Source organism: Cyphellophora europaea (assembly GCF_000365145.1).
Source record: "Cyphellophora europaea CBS 101466 unplaced genomic scaffold supercont1.11, whole genome shotgun sequence".
NCBI classification, from domain to species: Eukaryota; Fungi; Ascomycota; class Eurotiomycetes; order Chaetothyriales; family Cyphellophoraceae; genus Cyphellophora; species Cyphellophora europaea.
The window spans coordinates 167,168-186,698 of NW_008481799.1; the positions used below are offsets into that span (position 1 = coordinate 167,168).

Genomic DNA, 19,531 nt, shown 5'->3' on the forward strand with positions numbered 1-19,531 from the left:
CTTCTGCTTCTGCTTCTGCTTCTGCTTCTGCTACTACTATACGAAAACCGCAAACAAATGGCATCCCAGCCAGCAGACCCATCCGCCGCGGCGCAATACAAGCCTACGCAGCAGATGGTCTCCGACCCAGCTTCAGCAGCCGCTGACACCGACGTCGAGGCTGCTCAGAAGAGCGTAAGTGGCGGCCTTTTCTTGACACAAAAGAAATTGCGTTTCGTTTTTGTGTGGGGGGAGGCTTTTCTGCTAACGCGCCACGTGTGAAGGAAAGCGAAGAAGCAAGGCAGGAACCGCGAAAGATGATCTTGGGGATGCGGGGTGGGGGGATTATCTGTGAGTTTCTTTGGGGCCCAAAGAAGGATCAATAACTAGAGTATATGGGGTGTGTCAGAGGAAATGCTGACGTATTGGCGGCGGCGGCTGCTGCTGCTGCTGCTGCTGCTGCTTACTAGTTGATCTGTGCGCATGCTTCATCTGCTGCGAGTGTATGGAGGGATGTTGTCATGCGATTGATGATTGTTGCTGCTGCTGAGGATGGAATGGGAGGGAGGCGTGTGCGAGGCGTGAATGGGGGTTGAAGGTGTGGGATGTAGATGTTGGGTGGGTTGTGGCATGGTGGACAGGGGAGTCAAGCTGGATTCGTTTAGTGTTTGGGTATACCCTCTGAATACACGAGTAGGGAGCGGTAGCTTTCTCCCTCGAGGACTCTGTACACTTCTGTCTGAATGAAACGCTCGCGAGACAGCCATGCGAGTAGCCAACGACACGCTGGTGACACTCGAGACTAGCTCAGCTAGTTTTCGGCCAAGCTCGCCTTCCTGGCCCGCTGGTTGATTTCCAAGTTCTCATCGTACGCATCCACCTGGTGACTCTTGAAATTCCTGGTCGGCAGCTTCTGCGCGAACATGAGATCGAGCTCTTCGAACGTGCGGCCTTTGGTTTCGGGAAGACGGAAGAAGGCCCAGACTAGGGTGCCGAAACAGAACTGATGGCCTTTGTTAGACTGAACACGGATATCTGGAGACGGGATCAGTGGTGACTTACTGCAAACCAAAAGAAGCCCGTCTTTCCACGCCAGTTGAACTCGAGCGGCGACATCATGTAAGGCTGAATGATATTGGCACAGATGTTGGTAATGTAGTACGCATTACGCGCCAGCACGATGGTCTTGGATCGCAGTCGTGTAGACGACACTTCTGCAGGGATGGCCCATCCTGCACACCAGATCAGTCTTCTGAGGTCCCTCCCCCACGCATTCCGGTAAGACTTACCGATGGGGCCCACACTCAGCGAAAAAGAAAACAGCCAGATGATGCACAGCGAGGATTGGGCCCAGACGAGGCTATCGCGTTGCCGCGGCAGTGTCAGAAACCCAATGGTGATTAAGCAGCAGCACATCGAGGTCAAGCCGCTGATGTAGATCTGGCGACGTCCGAATCGTCTCATGAGGAACCATGCGATGATGGTGCCGATGAACGCGATAGCTGTACCTCCCAGCCCCAGCTTGTATGCATCCTGGGCTGACATACCTGCCTGTTGGAAGAACTGCTGATGTGTCAGTAGGCGTTGCTGGCTAAAGGAACACAGGTACTCACGTAGGTTCCACTGTATGCAAACTCGCTGCCTGACAGCACCTGACCAGCAAAGGCCATACAAGCGATCTCCGTGCGGCGCCAATCCGTGCCGCGGTAACAGTCAATGTAGGATGTGCCTTTGACCGTCTCTTCCTCGATCTGATTAGTATGCACCATCATCGCGACGATATCTTTGGCATTCTTCTTTTCCGCCTCAGCCATGACGCGCTTGAGGTTGTGCTCGGCAGCATCATTGCGGTTGTTGCGAACTAGCCACCACTGTGATCTGTTAATCTATTGTAAAAGTAATTGCGTGGGGACACGAACGGGTGACTCTGGCATGAAGTACGCGGCAACCATCAGTGGCAGAGGCCATGCCCATTGCACGGCGAAGGGAATGCGATACGACCACTGATTGTCCAGGTCAATCGTGCCCTGGAGGACGCCGGCACCGATGAACTGGCCGATGGCGAAGCACCTACGGGTCAGTCAGTATTTGCCATCTCAGCGAGCTTGCAGTATGAGATGGGCCAGACTTACATGTTTGTGTATGCGGTAAGGTAAGGCCGGAAAGCCAACGGACAGATCTCTGAGGCGTACGCGGGGCCAATGGTGGCGAAAACACCCCATGGAAGACTAGAAATATGATCAACAAAGCTGCTTCACCCTAGGACGGGGCGCGGACCTACCCGCAAAAAGCTTGTCCGAGGACTTGGATCGTAATGGTCTTTCCAAAGAAGGAGATGAAGATGAAGGCGTTCATGAAGAACAGCCCGACCATGAAGACAGGCCTAAAGCCGAAGCGCGGAGCCGCCCAGCCATTGATGAAGGCACCGATGATGGAGCCGCCGGTCTGTCCCATACGCAAGCCGATCTGCCAGGGGCCGGGGATCTCATGGTGGCCGTCATCGCCCACGGGAATGCCGAATTGACGTTGGAAGGCGGGATAGCTGCAGATACATCGTCAGCCCAAGGACACATTTTGCGTCTATTGACGAGGCTGTACCGACTCACCCAAGGAAGTTGCCAATCAAAATGGTGTCGTACCCTGCAGAAGAGATAGTGAGCATGAGTTTCCACTGGCGACTGGTTACTCTGAGACAATACCTTCCATGATAATGGATGCTAAAACGATGAGAGTCCAGAACACGGCCCAAGGATATGCGCGTAGAGCTTGACGAACGGTGATGGCGTGCTCGTTGATGTTGGCAAGCTGCGCATCGCCAACCTCGTTGTTCACTGAGGTTTGGGCATTGGACTTTTCCGGATCGCCTTCGACGTGGGCCACTGTTTCTTTTGTCTTGGCCTCCATGATCACGGTTGCATACAACGAGTTCGATGCTGATGATCCTTGGACGAGTTTTGATCTTGTTCGATGTTGTTCTTTCCTCTACACAGTCAGCTCACTGAAGTGACATACAAGAGGTCAGCACCCACACAGCTCCTAGCTACGGAGTTCTACTCTCACGCCACCAGTCTGGTGCCCACAAGTCGCCTGGAAAGAAGCACGCCTCAAGACGCAGACGCAAGAATGTTTTATACCTTGGCCAGCCCGACTTGTCCAAGAGTCGTGCGCCGCGTGGGCCCATGGTTAATTCCACATTCTCGGGACAACTACCCTCAACGACAAGTCCGAAGGCGCGTGTGTGGTGCCGAAACTGCTAAGCAGCGGAGCACGCCAGAGCCAAACCACTTCAAGCGAGGGTTCTGGTCCTGATCAGGCACTGGCAGCCCCAGACCCCACTCTGGGGCTTGGGGGAACAGGTCGGGATGTTCGGTCTGGGGAAATCATCGGTGCGAGACATTTGCTACCACCTTTGTGGGCATAGTCAGGCTTTGTGTTCGCCTCCGGGGGTCAGGTCTGATTGGACATTGGAGATCTTGGAAGTGAGAATGCCAACGTCCGGGCAGAGGTTACACTGGGATATTGCTGTACTGGGCAGTGAACGATACCGGGGCTGTTCCTCGGACCTCGACTTGAATTCCCGCTGCCGTTGGAGATGAGGTGGAGTGCCAAGAAGTGCGGCTTTGGCAATGCTTGATTCGTCACTTTTGTGGCCGCCGAGGTTGGGGGGAGTCCACGGCGAGTCTAAACGGTGCGGACACTGTTGTGGGTGATCAGCTACGGAACTTGACTCTGGTGAAGGGCCGAATCCCGGCACAAGTGCCCGTACGAGGTCCTAACAGGCCAGACATCAGGCAGTGAACGTGCCAAGACAGATGGGTCTGCTATCCAGATACCCAGATATCCAGGTACCTGGGGCAACTCATAGCACGTGCTGGGACGTATACATAGCCACATTGAGACAACTACCTTATGCTTGGTTCAGCCCCAGTGCTGTCCAACCCTTCTTAACACATTCGGCCTGACTTTTGTCGACACATTCCTCTTCGTGACTCATGTACCCATCACGCCACTCCACCCACTCTCTTGCCAAACTGCCGCTATCTGCCCTCAGAATCCCGGCGCTGACATCAACCACCCCGTTGTCACTCTCCCCCAGAAAGGTGTAGAACACGGTCGCACCACAGCCGCCGCAAAAGCTTCTCTGCACGTCCTCGGTGCTCAGGTAGTGCTTGAGCTTTAAGCCCTTATTGGCGCCGGGTTCCTTGGCCGCCCGTCCAAAGACAACAGGCGCACCATTGGTGGCGTTTCGGATTGCGGCAGGAGGGACGTAGACCATGGGCTGCAGCGAGTAGCCCGTGGCGAGACGGCAGGATCGGCACACGCAGAACCAGGCCACATACTTGTTCGGGTGCGAGGGCATCATGCTCGATCCAACATTGTGCGGGTTGCGAACGTAGTCGGCACGCTCGATCGACAGCGAGACGCCGCCGCAGTGACACTTGGCGGAAAGGGTGTCGTCCGGGCCCGGCAAAGGACAGGACAGCGCCTTCTTTGCCATGTCAAGGACAGTGGACGCCTTCACGGCGTTTTTGCCCCGGACTTCCGGGTATAGGTGATCACTGGGGTCGTATCCAGACGTCGGTGACAGGAAGAGAGGCGTGAGCCCGCCATCAATTGCGTCGTCGATATAGGCATGGCTGGTGATGAGGATGACATCCTTGACTGGAGGGGAAGCTGGAGGATCGATGATGCCCGCGTTGCAGTGCCATTCGTCCTGCACCTGCGGGTGCTCGACAAAACAATGGGCACCGCAAGTGGAGCAGAAGTAGCGGTTGCATCGGTCGCTAGATGAGTAACAGGTGAGCTTGGCCAGTACTGCCGGCGGTGGTGCGGAGGTGAGGCGTGGGAAGGCGGGCGACAGTGAGCCAGAGACATAACGGCAGGGGTTACAATGACAGATCTCTTCTGGGATGGGGAACGTTGGATGATCGAGCACAGAGCCTGGGAGGGTGATGGCGCCGCAGAGGCAGTTGAGCTGGGCGGATGAGGTCGGCACCGAGTCAGGCATCATGGTCAAGTTGTGAAGATTGGTAAATTGTAATGGCTTGCAACAGACAAGCAGTCAGTCCGGATGCCCATTCTATCTAGTATAAGTAGACGAACTGAGAATCGAGAGAAGGGCGTATTGAGCATTGGCAGCTCCGCTTGGAATACGATAATCAAGTAGCGATCGCGTTGCATGATTGGTGGGCGCGTAGAAGATCGCAGGTTGCGGAGATGCCCAGGTTCCTGTGCTTTTCCGGCATTGAATTCCAGCCAGCGAACGCAGAGCCTACCCAGGCAGCAGGGTCAAAAACCTCCTGTTTGTCTTCGTTAGTTATTATGCACACAAGGTCGCGTGAGATTGAGCGCGGGCCATACCATTGCCTCTTTGAGACCTTCCATCCACCGTAGAAGGCCACACCGTTGAGTCGGGAGGAATTCATCTCTCATCAGCACTTTCAACCACGGATCGACTTCGGGGAGCACAACATCGACACATTATAGAAGATTCCGATGATGAATGGTATAGATATCCTCGCAGATAAGTTCCAATGCGTCTGATAGCGCAATCATGCGCGGAGGCAGTCGGTCGACCCAAAGCTCGTGTAGAAAGAGGGTGGAAGCACAGATTTATACTGCCGATCTATCCCAATCAGAATCACATATTATCCCGGTCGAATGTTCGTACGATAAATATCCCAACTGTAAGCTGTTGACAGCGCCAGAGTCCAGCCGAGGATGAATTCCCACGTTGTCGAAAACCCCGAATGGCTCGCTGGCAATCCCGTAAGGAGCGACCTCAGAGCCTCAATCCCGCTTCAACGCTGCTGCCATACCACTGGACCGCCTGAACCCCTGCCATCGCTACACGTTGCGGCTTCCCATTGTCATCCAGCTGCACTGCTGTTGCTTGACCAGTAGTCACGACTCAACCGTAGCCTTACTACCAGCAGTCGCAAAACCCTTCCACCGGGCCAACCCATCCATCGACGACTCTTATTCACAACTCAGCATGACCCGCATAGGAGTAATCGCCGTCAACATCTGCAAAATCATCGTTATCTTCCTTTTCCTCGCCATCTTCACCGGCCTTTTCGTTAGCGGCGGACTTGCGTTCTACGATTCGATCAATGCCGCCGTCAGAAGAGCGTACGATGACTTGGTACCGTCGAGCTCCGAAGCTGGCAGCACGACGACTATGTGGATGAACTGTAGCAGTATGGTCAATACCACTGCTACGTCTGCCGAGAACGGGTCTACCTTTGGGCCTCCGCCTTTGACTGTTCAGCCGTGAGAAGAGGGTCCCAGCCGTATAACACACCAAGCCGAGGTGGTACATACGGCCCCGAGATCCTTTTTAAAAGGCACCTTTGGTGTAAGGTGTGCGTATGTCATGGAATCTGACACCTTACTGATCAGGAGAGGGCGCCGATAGACCGATCTATACCCATCATCATGGTACCCGCACTGTCCTCGCGGGCATTCATGCGTGTGCTGGATGCGATGGGCAGTGGTAAAGCAACGCTTCCGTTCCATCGAATGTCTCGTACGCCGACAGGGAGGCTCGCCTGTAGCACGCAGCGCAGGGACTATCATTACTGATGCGATACACAAGCACTGGGGACCTTCCGGAGTCGAAGTTTTCGATTGCAGAATCTCTGTCGTTTAGTTCTTGTGTAGCCAAATCGCCCAGTCTTGAGACCCAACCCTCGAAGACACTCTAGCTCCTTTCTCGAGCATATCTCGTGGACTAGCGATCAGCTCCAGTCCTGATTCGCATCGAACTGCGCTATCTAAATTCGACATCACTCGTCAGCTATTGTAAATCAGTAGCCTCTGACCAACCCCTGAAACGCTCAGCCTCGGCCGCGTTGCGACACCAGACGCCACAGCAATACCGACTCATCAGTCATATCAACGACATCCCGATCCAAACATCAGAGCCCATCACGCGGCCCCAGCCAGCCGTACCAGCCAGCCTGCCGCTCCACTTCGCCTCCCTACCCGGCTTTCCCCATCGAATACCACGCTTCACCAGGCCCGAACTCACTCGAGGCAGCCTCCTCCTCGATCTCAACTCCATTCACCGACAATCCAGTCCTGCCGTTCATCTGACGACTCTGCGCCATTGCCATAGCCATTGCCTTCACCTTCGCCTGTTCCTTCACATTCGCCTCCGCATTCACCATCACTGCTGCCGCTGCAGCCCGGGCTGCTGTTGTTGTGCCCACCGCGCCCTCCCCTCCATCTCCAACGTGAGCTTGCGTTGCCGCGCCATACCACCCCTCACCCGGCCCGAGAGCCGTCTCGCCTACCCGCCAGTACTTCTCTGCAGCTTTGCCTTTGGAGTTTGGTGATAGGTCGGACTTGGTTCTGGGCCCCGTTTTGGTCTGTGTCTCGGTCTCGGTCTTGGATCCGGATCTGGAGAGGGAGAGGGAGAGGGAGAGGGATCTAGATTTGGTGTTGGGCTCGGCCATGGCTGCGGATGTGGATGTGCTGGTGTCACGGTGTGGATTCATCTTGTTCGTTCGCCGTTTGTCCCTCTTGAGTGTCTGTGTCGGTGTCGGCGCTGGCGAGCGTTCTGGCTCTCAAAGCTTGTGTGGATCTGTAAAGCTAATTGTGTTGCGTTGCGGTTGTGGGTTCTCTTTGCGCAAAGCAGGAGATGTCTCCTTCGATGTTTCGAGGTGCATCCAAGATAGCGATATGGCACGGCAGATTTTGTAAGTGCGACCCAGATCGTGTCTAGAGCGCAAACAACAGCTGCGGCACATGTGTATATACGCACAGACGTATGTACCGTACATAGCCGGTCATGCCATGCCGTCATCCGAACTTGCACCGCCTCGCACCGCAACCATTTTCTGCCTGCTATCCGACCTGCCTGCCCGCCTGCCTGTCCGACGTCGTCACAGCAGCTGCTGCTGCGGCCCCAGCTGCCGCTCCTAGCCGCGTGAAATCTTCACCCTCCGAGGTAGGAGCAATGCCCTCATCGAAGCCCGCCGTCTTGCACGTGGTGCGGGAGGCTTGGGTAGGCGTTTCTTGCCGACCCTTGTTTTGTCTTGCCTTGCCTTGCCATGCCGGCTATGCCATGCCCCGGCCATATTTGTAGAGAAGCGAAAAGTTGAACGCCACGATCAGAAGAGAAGTGAAAGGGAAGAGACCATTGATGATTCTGGCGGACGCGGAATTGCGACCGCATCGCAACGTAGCAGTATCAAACGGGGCGTACCCATAGGGTTGTGAGGAGTGGTTTATCGTTTGCTAAGGTATTTTCTTCATGCCGGCAAGGTGCGCGGTGATCTGAGCACTTCGGCTGAACACTTGGGAGTCCCTCGTCGGTGGGTCTGTGATGAAACCTCGAAGACAATCGGCGATAGAGCCAAGAAGTCGTTTGGGAGCAACGAGGCATATGGGGAGCTGGCATCAACACTTGGCAAGTTCGTTGGTGTTTCGGGCCTCGCCACACCGGTGCGATCGACTGTTGCTTCGGCATTCGATTACTCGTTCGTGTTCCGTGCCGTTCGTTTGACTCAACACCGAGCCAGGCTAAATGGTCACGCCCCAAGGGCATCCTTATGTCAGGCGTCATCTCTGTCGGACTGGCTTCGCTGTTTCGTGCGCCTCAAACATGTCACCTGCATTATCGTCGCCCGGGTTGTCGTTGCCCTGTCTTAACACAACTCAACAAACGTGCAAACTATTTCGCAACCTCACCCAACGGTGAGACGATTGAGAAATCTATGAAAACTCCGGTGGAGGCAAGCAGGTTTGGCATCCTCCATCCATGGACTGTCAATCCACCACTGCTGACTGTTATTGATATAACCACAAGGTTTCGACCCCAAGGCACCCATTACAATGGCCACCCTCATGATCTCTCAGCCGGCAGATACACCAATCACTGCAAAGGCTCCCGGACCCGAGGAGCACGAGCCTCAGATGTTGTCTCGGTCCATTGCCGACATTGACAGAAAGGATGGGCGCCGAGGCGATCCAAAGCCTAAGCCAGACCCGACCAAACCCGAACCACCCAAACCTCCCAAGGAAGCTTTGGTCTCAGATCTCGATGAGAAGGATGAGGGGACAGTCGACTCTAGGCCCAAGCCAGACCCTACGAAGCCTGAGACTCCCGAGACCGACAAGGGGTCCGAGCAAAAGGACGATGATCCTAACAAACCCAAGCCCAAGCCCAAGCCCATTCCCAGGCCTCAGCCTAGACCAGAAAACCCTCCTCCGGATGTACTGAGCGTCAGTGGTAGCGACCTGGAGTCTCCCACGGCTCTCGACGGAGGCTGGGAGCTGGCACCGAAGAAGCCAAAGCCGGAACCAAAGCCAAAGCTGGAACCAAAGCCAAAGCCAAGTAATCCTCCCTCTGATGCGCTGAGCACCACTGGGCAACCCAAGGGTGATCCCAAGCCCGAGGGACCCTTCGGTCCTGGAATTCCTCCCACTGCTCCGATACTCGAGCAATCTGTATGCTGATCGTTATCGAAGCAGTGTATTCCGACTTGGAAGACGGCCAGTTATGGTGTGATGGATAGTACACTCTAGGTAGATACCAGCGAAGGCCCCCCGTGAAATGCTATCGCATAAGAGATGCTGCTCGTGGCTGTAAAGTGTGAGACCTGGAACTGCTCTCCTTTTATGTGCTGCGATGATCGGTTTTATTATTTTGTGAATGCATCACTTGATACCCCCTCGTTCCAGCTCTTGATCCCGCCCCACGACACCCTCGTCAAACCTGACCAAGAAGACAGTCCGAGCGGGCCACACGTCCGTCCCGGCATTATGGGCACTCACCTTAGCAGCAAAGCCACTTGCATCACATACCCCCTCCAATATGCCCGCAATGTATGCTGCGACGCTCAGCTGGCTCATCTCCTTTGGCACGGTGATATAGGCATTTGTCAATGGCGTGTTGTCTATGACCATGTATTCATTCTTATTGGTGGTGCTCTGCTCCAGAGAGTCGGCCGGCCGCGAGAACAGTAGCGGGTACAGTTTCGTGGTCAGCAGCGTCAGCAAGCCGATGAGCCGTAACGGGCGCACGGCGAGCGCGCTTTCCTTGCTGGAGCTGGAAGAGCCGCTACTGCTGCTGCCGGAGGCGGACGAACCCGCCGGTGTTTGCCGGTAGAGTAGGAGGTCCAGACACTTGCTACCCAAGAGGTAGCCCTGGCTGTTCAGGCGGGCTTCAAAGTCGGCAATGCTTTTTATGCGGCGGTGGTGGTATGCTATTGATTCACCGATGAGGAAGGCGAAGGTAGAGCGAGATAGTTCGGCACGCGAGGAACGGTTGAGGTTACGGTCGTAGATAGTGCGGCGATGTGTTGGAGTGCGAAGACTGTGTTGTTGCGGTTGGAAAGTGGAGGATGAGAGGGGCCGTGACGGGAGGGATGTCGCATCGGGCGATGTGAGCGACGGTTGAGATGTGGATTGAAGACTGGGTTGAGAGGAGTGACGGATGGAGGACTGCGAAGGGTGAGGAGCGTGAAATGAAGGGACCGTAGGCGGCGCTGCCATCGTCAAAAAGCATGAGAACGCTTTCAAGCGTTCAGAAAGAGCAAAAAGAACAAGTGAGTAAACGAGGGTTTAAGCGGCATGGGGGGAGATGTGGTTGCGGAATTCTATTGAGGCAGGTTAGCCGAGAAGGCGACAAGGCGTCGTCGGGATTCTGTGGAGCTAAGCTTCCTGCCAGACCCAATCGACGATGCTGCAGTAGCCTCACGACCATCTACGAATGCAGGTCAAGTGCCACTCTGAAGTTTGCTTCATCTATGTATTTACAATCGATGAGGGTTGATCAGTCGCTTGCCGTCTAGCTCTAGCATAGCCAAATTACCGCTTGAAGATGCCCCTTAGTTTCCTGGCAGACCCACCCGCCGACTTCTCCTCTCCGTCGTCCCGCCTTGGTTGGTCGTCCCTACCCGTCTCGCCTCCCCATTGCACGGTCATAGACCGCGAGGTCTGTCCCGCTGCAGGCTCTTGCGTTGCTTTGTTGGCTGGACGGGGTCTCTCGTCCTCGTCCTCATCATCGCTATCGTTCTCGCCTCGACCTCCATAAAGAGCTGCTAGTCGGCGCCGTTTCTCGGCCATCGTTTCAGGCTCCTCATCCTCGGCGTCCCGTTCGCCGGAGTCGTTCGAGCTGATAGTTGCCAACCTTTGCCTTCGTTGATCCGCTGCTGTCTGCTGCCCCTTGCTGTGCCGGACTACAGCGCTGCGGACGTCATGCGTTGGGATGTCCCTTCCAGGCGTTTCGGCCGGTCTCTCAGCTGGTGTGTCGAGATCAGTGTCTTCTTCCTCTTCTTCAATTGTTCGATCCGTCCTCGTACGGTTGCCTCGTGGCCGAACAGAGAAGTAATCGCCCGATTCGTTCTGTGATCCATCGTCCGGCCGCTGCAATGGGGTACGAGAGTCTGTAGGTCTCCTCAATCCTTTTGGCCTCTCCCCCAACGCATCTGCCGCAGCCTGCTCAGCATCCGCGCCGCGCTTCAGCTCGCGCTTCACTCCTTCGGGAGCATCGCTCCTTGCCACCTCCCTGGCTCTATCCTTGGGGTTGAGCTCTTGCATCTGCTTCAGAAAGTCCTTGGTCGAAAGTCGTCTTCCAGACCCAAGTGTAAGCTGTCCACCAGCAGCGCTTTGTTTACGCTGAAGCCCCGTCCACCCGTACTGTTGGGCACGAGAGATGGTCAGCCTCAAACCGTCGTCGTCGTCAGGTTCAACCGGTCTAGTCTGCTCGGTCCTCCCTTCCCGTAGACCCTGTTTTTCGACAGTCTCAGTCGCATCCGGGTCTTCCTCGGCTTCTAATCTATCGGAAGACTCGTCATACTCGTCCTTAGTTTGTACATTGCGAGGGTTAGCAGTAGCCCCGACGGCTGCAGCTGCTTCATCGGGCTTTCGCGCGACACCAAGATACGTGCCCATCCTATGCATCCCTGAGCGGAGCTGATCCTGGCCGTAGGTGCGCTTCCGAGCATCCTCGCTTGCAGGCAATGTGTACTCTTTGATGACTTCACCATCTTCGTCTTCGACAATAATGGTGTTGCCAATCTGGAAGGCGTGAGCGGCACCACGTTTGCGTTCCGACGGTTTCTTCTTGGGCGCTTCATCTTCCTTTTCTGAAGTGAACCCTCTCCAGCCTGTAAGTCGTTGGCGGAAAGTCTTTTGCGGGTTGCTTGCCGCATCAGCCGCGGACTGCGCCATCTCCATTCCTTCATCCTTCTCGTGAGGCTCATTCTTGTGCTTGCTAAAGCGGCCAGTCGCGTCTTTGTCCAGGCTACGACGAGCCTCCTCGATGATATTTGCCTTGTCCTCTTCCGTGAGACCTTGCGCTTTTCGTGTAGTCAAGACGTTGCCTTCTTCATCTTCTACGACAAGCTCCTCGCCTTCGTCGTAAGCTTCAACTTCGGCTGGTCTACTTGTGGACCTGGACCGTGACGGCGATGGCCGACGATCACGAGGGCCGCCACGCTCTGGAGACGTTTCAGTAGAATTCTCTCCCTTTTGCGTTTCAGGTGAGGGCTGGCTAGATTTCTCAAGCAGAGTGTCGGATCCGCTGAGCCCTGATTCTTGATGCTGCAAACCTGAAAGGCCTATGTCCGAACGGCTTGCGGGAGCAATGGCACTGGCAGACACTGGGCCCCCCAAACGACTGTCGCCCCTCCTCTTTCTGCGTCTAGTTTTGGTCGCACTGAGAGATCGAGGATCAGCTTTCTCGTTGTACTCTTCCTCCTTCTGTCTGCGGAGCTGTAGCTTCGGAATGACCATCTTCTCCTCTTCATCAACACTGAAGCTGGACATGCGCGAGCTCGTTCGACCCTGAGATGAGATTCGCGGCAATCTATTCATCCATGAAGGTCCTTCCTCCGGATCCTTGGTGTAAGACATGGTGATGGTTAGCGTATTGATTCGTTTACCAAGAGTGAAGACGGCGATCGAGGAGCCATGGACGAGAATGGAGGAAATGACCAGGAAAGTGACAATAGGCCAGACCAGGTAGATGAGGTCATAGTCTTTTGTACCTGGTGCAGGTAGCTCGTCCAGAGGATCGGTGGTCTCTGTCTCGAGTTCGGCACGAGCCAGAATGGCGACAAAGATAGCGCCCACTCCGATGGGTCCAAAGTGTCCAGCAAATAATGCTTCTCGCCAGGTTTTGATGTCCGGTATGAATGGCTTGCACATCAACATGATGGGTATTCTCCTGAAGAAAATCACGAAGATTGCAATCACCACCAGGCGCCAGGGAGTAAGACCGTGGTCCGGAGCGTTGTACTGGGCCCAGGGTATGATGGTCCCCAAGTAGACGAAGTATGACAGATTGATCAACAAGTCAATGACGTTAGAAACGTGCGATTCTTCGGTCTGCTCGGTAAACCAGCCATCGTTGGAGAATCCGACACCAGCACAAAACCCGATGAGGAGGTCGTCCATGCCTAACAAGCTCCCAGATCCAGCACAAAACAGAGCCAGGACGAAGTAGAAGACCAAGAAGCTCTCTCTATCGATGATACCTTTCTCTTCGCAAAATCGAATGGCGCGCCGGCCGATATATCCGATGCAAACTCCGTATATTGCGCCGAATATGCACTCGTAGAGTATGGTATAGCAGAACCAATGAAACGTAACGTGTGCAGCGTCCAGATCATATCGTAAGAGATATATTGAAAGGTAGATGAAGGGGAAGGCCATGCCGTCGTTGCAGCCGGACTCGGCGGACAGAATATCTCGCAAGTGCTTGGGAATACGTTTGGCGAATTTGCCCTTTCCGACAACGGAAGAGGCCAGAACGGGATCTGTGGCAGTCACACAGGCGGCGACGGCCAACGATTCGAGCCAGCTCAAAGGCACAATCATCCACCAAATGAAGACACTGGTGATGAGCCACCCAAACGTCATGACCGGCACAAGGAGGAAAACAACGGATCTCCAGTGCCGTTCCATATAGGCTTTTGGCAACTCGACTCCTACGGCGAAACATTGTACTACGAGGACAATGCGGGAGAATTCGAGAGTGATTTGGTCGGTGTTTCCCCAGGTCAGCGGATTGATCAAGTTGGCGGCGTGTGGACCGAAGATGACGCCGCATATGGTCGCGACAGTGGCCTCGCCGATATAGAGCTTCTCCTTGATGAATAGAGAGACCAGCATGAATATACTAGTGAAGCCGCCCAAGATGATATAGACCAGGTGCGGCTTGTTGATTGAAAGATGTTCCCACGCCATGGTGGCTGGCTTCAACAACGTAACACGTAAGGAGCCTCCAATTCGGGTCAAAGATAACCTGTTTCGTGCTTAAGATTGGTACTATCCCCAGTCACGTCCTTCTCTTTCGTGGATATCCTGGTACTGAATCCGGGGCATTCAGGTCGTGGGTGATGGAGGAAGTAGGGGAACGGTAGTGACTGAAGTGGTAACTGGCGGTAGGAGCGTGCGATTCCTGCACCAGACAGTGGTACTGCGGGGCCTCGATCGAAGAAGGAAAGAGTGCAAAAAGAAAGAGAATGAGGATATGTATGAAAGAGGGGAACTGCGAACGGGTCGTCTGGCTTGTCGAGGCGGAAAGCTTGAGCGAGCTTTGGCCGGTGGAGTCTTGATTGTTGAGCCGGCTTACTGGGGGGCGAAGGACAGTGCCAAGTACGATGCCTTTGCGTACAGACCAAGCGGAATGGACCAAGGGTGAAGGGACCGAGCTACCAGGCACTATTCATCAGCACCGGGCTGACTGATAGCGAGCGCCCGAAATTTTATGATAGCGGAACCTGAGATCTGTGAGAGGTCAACGGTAGCCGAAGACACCCCGCTAGATGGCTGAGTGGCGCGTTCAGATTTCCCGACTTCCGGCGACAGGGGCCGCTTCCCTGAAGCAGAGGGCGAGGCTGAGACGGCCGTTGCGATGCTCTTCACTACCTGGCAAACACCTCTCAATTACCGCTGCCTTGTGCAGTGTCTTTACATTGCCATTGAAGTTGCCAGAGACTGGAAGTTCGTGGAGTTGCGACACCATTTCATCATGTGCGGAGCTGGCCAATGCCGCCGGTGACCTCAAGCCCTGCTAAGCCCCGTACAAGCCCCTCTGGGCATTGCTGGGCGTGCTCCAGACCAGCGCAACCCAAGGCCCAAAACCTGCTCGACAGGCTTCATGTCTGAAGTCTATGATGTGTGCCAGGGTGGCTCGTCGTGTTCATGGCCATCTCGCCGCCTCTACCGGCTGTAGCATTGCCGTTTGATCCGGCACTGCCCTTTTTGCCCGCTGTGTACATCTATGAGCGCGGCGGGCCGCTAAGCCTACGTAAAGCAATCCCTAAGCTACCGCAAAGACATTATGCGTGGGGTGTTTCAAACTGCCCCCACACCAGAGTCCCGAGTGACAATATCGTCCGTGCAAATTATATGCATTGCATCCTGCTATTGAAGGTACACGTATGGAATCAATGCATTAGCAGTAGTATCCATCATCAGTCATCAGATGTGTCCAAGCCAATCCTTTTCGTCTCAATAATCCGAACCAAGAACTTTTTAACTGCCAGAACCATACCCATAAGCCATCACGTCGTCAAAGGGGGATATCCTAATCGCGTCTGTATGTGCAAGAGTGCCACGTATGTACCGTTCGCCAGCGCTGGTCGACCCCGTCTTCTATTTACGCCGATGTGACAGAGACATTCGCGCGATCTCGCATGTGAACCGCTTGTGTTTCAAGCGACTGCCCCATGAGTTTAGTCACTGTATTTCGTTAGCATGGAACCGCGGGGGATCAAGATTTGCCTCACCAGGCCATACGGCTGCTCGATCCAGTAACTGAGCAGTCAAACCGAGGATGCGCGGACTATAACCTCCCTTGCCTTGCTCCATATTCACGTCCCTTCCCAACTTCTGCTCCGTTCGTTTGATGAACTCTTCAATCTTGCCTAGCAACTGACGATCTTCATCTTCGAGTAGGAGAATGCCAGGAACTTGAAGCAGATCCGCCTCATCCTGCCCTAGAACACCCACGTACTTTCCAACTCTCTCTTGCACAGTCGTCACCCACTCAGAAAGCACTTGAGCACAGTCAAACGCACACAATGCCGATTGTGCAGTCAATTCGCGGTAGTTGCTTTCCTCAAAGATCAGCCCAAGTTTGTCCGACATGAGCAATGAGTCCGACGCATAAAACGCGGCACGTCGCAACTGCCGTTCCCGTCGCGTTGACTGCGACTTTGACATGTCGTTTGGCATCAATTCGTCGCTGGCTTCCAGATTACCCTGCTCTTGGCCATCAACCTGGCACATAGACGATCGCCGTTGCTGAAGCCCTCGGCCATCCTCACCCAGCACAGTCACGTCAGGACTTCGAGCCACCTCTTCTGCCACCGAGTTATAGTCCCGTTGCCAGAACGCCTCCTTGGACCGGCCTAGGTTGATGTACAGGCGCACGTACGCCAGGTCAAGCAAAGGCACACTGTCAGCAGAAAGTGGGCCAGCACCGAAAGGGTTGGGTCTCTCCAAACTGTGACTCGGATTGCTGGCCCATGCCGCTTCCCAGGCTCGGAGTGCAGGCTCGATATGTGCATGCATTTGCTCCGTGTCTCGGATCGTCCACTGTCGCCCAAGATGACGCTGCCGAGTCTCCCAAATGTAGTTGTGAAGGGCATTCACCAAGATCAGGCATCCGAACGTACTCGGTTTCAGCTCGACTTCTGGCTGAGTCTGGCCCATGTTCATCGACATGCTCTTGCGTCGCTGCCGTTGAGAAGACATAAGGAGGTGGCTAAGTGCCGTTGCAAAGGTGGTAGACTTGCTGCTGACTGCACCGATGCCGCCCATAGCTTGCCACGCCTGTGAGCTGTCGACAGCCCACAGCTCTTCATCGCACGGGAGGTCGATGCGAATCTCCGAGTTTGTCAATGCCGGCGCATGGTTGTAGGCCATGACCAGCATGCTCGAGAGGATAAAAACAGCATACAATGTTCGCTTGCGCTCTTCGGTGGTCTTCCACTCCATCCAGTCCACCTCTTCACTCTCGTTGAGCATCGATGTCCAACCACCCATCTCGCCACCAGGGTGTCCCACACCATTCTGTCCTGAGCTGCCCTTGCGACTTGAAAAGCCCTGCTGTGGCCGTGCAAGGTGGGCATCACGGGCCAAACTGACTAGCGAGGAGCAGTGGTTGCTTGCAACTTCCGCGGCCGTCTTGTCTCCGCAATTGTGGCCATAGATGACATGCAGTAACATCGCTTGGACCAGCCACAACGGACTCTCTTCGGAATCGGAAGCATGTCGCGGAGCAAACTGCGTTCGATGCATGTCTGCTTTGCGACGCATTTCCAGATAGCTAAAGATGAAACGATGTGCCCACTGGAATAGCTCGCGAGACTGATCCATCTCTCTTTCGTACACAGCGCCAATGGCGGCAATTGATAGCACCAGGCAACTGCCTCCACCAGCCGCGCTGGCTTGACCGTACTGCGCTTGGCCGCCAACGAACCTTGGCGGCATGGTATACTCTGAAGACTCGAAATTGAGCGTCGGAATATGCAGGAAAGGGAGGTGAGGGTGGTAGTACTTGATGTATGCTGAGACATAACGCTGTAGGTCGGGGAGACTGGGAAAAGTGGCAGCGTTGAATCCCTTGGTCTTGGATCCAGAGTCTGGCGAGAGAGGAGAGCTGATGAGTGGCTGAGAGTACTTCCGCTGGCTGAATGGATTGCTTTGGGACAGGCCGGCGATCAGTGTGTTCCTGACATTTTCATTTACGAGATCCGAGGATGTTGTGGTGATAGAGCTTTGCCGTAGACTACTGTCGTGAGAAGCCGTTGAAGCGGTGGATGTGCCGCTATCTCTACTCAGAGGGAGCTGGAACGAATTGTAGGGGACAGCCGTAGACATTGCCGTAACATCCAGGGATGCCATATCTGGAGGCGTTGGTAGGTTCAAGTCGAGGCCCATGTGGCTTTGCGCGAGAAGCGATTTCGGCGATATCGTACCGTTGTGCCCAGGCATCATCTCGTTGAAGGTAGAGCCAAAATCCATGCTCATGGGGCTGTTGACCATATGCGCGTTGTTGGCGACGGCTTGCTGCCACGTTTGAGCATTGGAAAGGTGAGGATGTTGGCCTGGTCCAGGCTGCATCTCGGCGGACAACTCCTGCATGTTTGTGGGGCTGTTTGTGCTCATGGCGGACGGTGAAGAGTCATCAATAGCATTCTCGTTGGCTTGAGCAAATGTCATTTGGTTCTCGAATCCACGAGCCATCCAGTCAAACGTACCGTCATCTTCGGGCATTCCATGCTGCATGTTTGTAGGATAGAACAATTGCTGGAATGGTTGTTCCATGGCCACACCATTCATGTCACTCATATGTAGCGCATGAGGATTTATTGTATTACCCTGGTTCTGGGAGAAATCCATTGGAAAGTCTGAACCAAACCCACCATAAGGCGGAGCCGTGCGCAGGCCACCAGAGAGATCAAGAGGTAGCCCAGTCTCAAGCTTGGGCAGTCCAAGACCATGGAGATTTGTCATGCCTCTATAGCCGAAGCCCTGACCAGGTGGCATTCCCGAAAGGCTATGGTGATGATTGTGGCCCGGTACAAAGTGTCGATCGAAAGCAGGATTTGTATTAGCAAGCATGCCAATGGTTGCAGCGTCGACGTGACTCAAGGTATTGGCACGCGGTCGCATGGATGATACGTTATTGCTCGCCATCGAGTTCTTCCGGACTCGTCCTGGTCCACCAGCAGTAGCAGTACCCGCAACACTCTCTCTTCGTCCCGCGCGGGGTCGAGCAGAGGGAGTGGTTGTCGAGTGTAGCTTCTGCTGGTGTCTGAGGAGCAGATCTCTTCTTGCAAAGCAGCGTGTGCATTCCGAGCATGCAAATGGCTTCTCTTTTGTGTGAGACCGCTCGTGACGCTTGAGGTGCTCCAATCGGGCGAAGGACCTCATACAGGTAGTGCATACGTGCGGTCGGGGCTTGTCCGTCTTCGGAGGAGGGAACTGAGGTACTGGAGGCAGCGCTGACGAGGAAGAACTTGATCGGGCTGACGATTTGGAAGGTGGACCATCTTTTGCCTGAGCATCGAATGTATGTTGAGACCCCTCCTTGCTAGCGGTGGCAGCCACATCACCGTACGAGTTCTCGTTGTTTTCTTCCGCCATTGTTCACCACTCACCAAGCGGTATTAGGGTGAATGGTCTGGTAATCCTAGCATTCGAAATGTGATCCAACACAGACGCTCGGCTAGGATGGTTCAGGGCTGCGACGCAATGTGGTGGAACACGGTGGCCCTAATATTCTATGATACTGCTTGCAGATTCGAAGCACTTTTGATCTCGGGGAGTCCACGGCGTAGGCGAAGTTATGATAGACGTCGTGGGGGATATGGGGTCGCGGGGTAACCGACGTATGGGCGTAAACGTGGCTCGGAGGATTGCTGCAAATCTATAGGTTGCGGCAACGAAATCGAAGCAGTTGTTGTACAGTCGCTGAGAATCGCAGATCGTCTGGAGTATACACAGCGCGTGCTTCGTAGAGCTTGAACGGATGAAAGCGTGCAAAGATCAAGAGCAGTAGCCTAACCGGAGGAACAGTGAG

The 19,531-nt window shown here is 54.7% G+C and overlaps 7 protein-coding genes across 7 annotated transcripts; 1 reads left to right on the forward strand and 6 right to left on the reverse strand.

The window, feature by feature from the left end:
• Positions 1-790: 790 nt before the first annotated feature.
• On the reverse strand, positions 791-2,883 carry HMPREF1541_09724 (uncharacterized protein; the record flags this gene model as incomplete). Its single annotated transcript, XM_008714397.1, has 9 exons — positions 791-982; positions 1,042-1,211; positions 1,269-1,542; positions 1,593-1,850; positions 1,899-2,049; positions 2,112-2,207; positions 2,261-2,521; positions 2,586-2,619; positions 2,679-2,883. 9 exons carry the CDS (start codon positions 2,881-2,883, stop codon positions 791-793), a joined length of 1,641 nt encoding a protein of 546 aa, XP_008712619.1.
• Positions 2,884-3,886: 1,003 nt separating this feature from the next.
• Positions 3,887-4,987, reverse strand: HMPREF1541_09725 (uncharacterized protein; the record flags this gene model as incomplete). The annotated part of the gene is made up of 1 exon (XM_008714398.1): positions 3,887-4,987. The coding sequence occupies one exon, from the start codon at positions 4,985-4,987 to the stop codon at positions 3,887-3,889; it is 1,101 nt and encodes a 366-aa protein (XP_008712620.1).
• A 1,975-nt stretch (positions 4,988-6,962) lies between these two features.
• On the reverse strand, positions 6,963-7,439 carry HMPREF1541_09726 (uncharacterized protein; the record flags this gene model as incomplete). Its single annotated transcript, XM_008714399.1, has 1 exon — positions 6,963-7,439. One exon carries the CDS (start codon positions 7,437-7,439, stop codon positions 6,963-6,965), a length of 477 nt encoding a protein of 158 aa, XP_008712621.1.
• Positions 7,440-8,820: 1,381 nt separating this feature from the next.
• On the forward strand, positions 8,821-9,444 carry HMPREF1541_09727 (uncharacterized protein; the record flags this gene model as incomplete). Its single annotated transcript, XM_008714400.1, has 1 exon — positions 8,821-9,444. The coding sequence occupies one exon, from the start codon at positions 8,821-8,823 to the stop codon at positions 9,442-9,444; it is 624 nt and encodes a 207-aa protein (XP_008712622.1).
• A 201-nt stretch (positions 9,445-9,645) lies between these two features.
• On the reverse strand, positions 9,646-10,482 carry HMPREF1541_09728 (uncharacterized protein; the record flags this gene model as incomplete). The annotated part of the gene is made up of 1 exon (XM_008714401.1): positions 9,646-10,482. One exon carries the CDS (start codon positions 10,480-10,482, stop codon positions 9,646-9,648), a length of 837 nt encoding a protein of 278 aa, XP_008712623.1.
• A 315-nt stretch (positions 10,483-10,797) lies between these two features.
• HMPREF1541_09729 (sodium/hydrogen antiporter) lies at positions 10,798-14,181 on the reverse strand (the record flags this gene model as incomplete). Its single annotated transcript, XM_008714402.1, has 1 exon — positions 10,798-14,181. The coding sequence occupies one exon, from the start codon at positions 14,179-14,181 to the stop codon at positions 10,798-10,800; it is 3,384 nt and encodes a 1,127-aa protein (XP_008712624.1).
• A 1,417-nt stretch (positions 14,182-15,598) lies between these two features.
• On the reverse strand, positions 15,599-19,095 carry HMPREF1541_09730 (uncharacterized protein; the record flags this gene model as incomplete). The annotated part of the gene is made up of 2 exons (XM_008714403.1): positions 15,599-15,681; positions 15,729-19,095. The coding sequence occupies 2 exons, from the start codon at positions 19,093-19,095 to the stop codon at positions 15,599-15,601; spliced, it is 3,450 nt and encodes a 1,149-aa protein (XP_008712625.1).
• Positions 19,096-19,531: the final 436 nt, after the last annotated feature.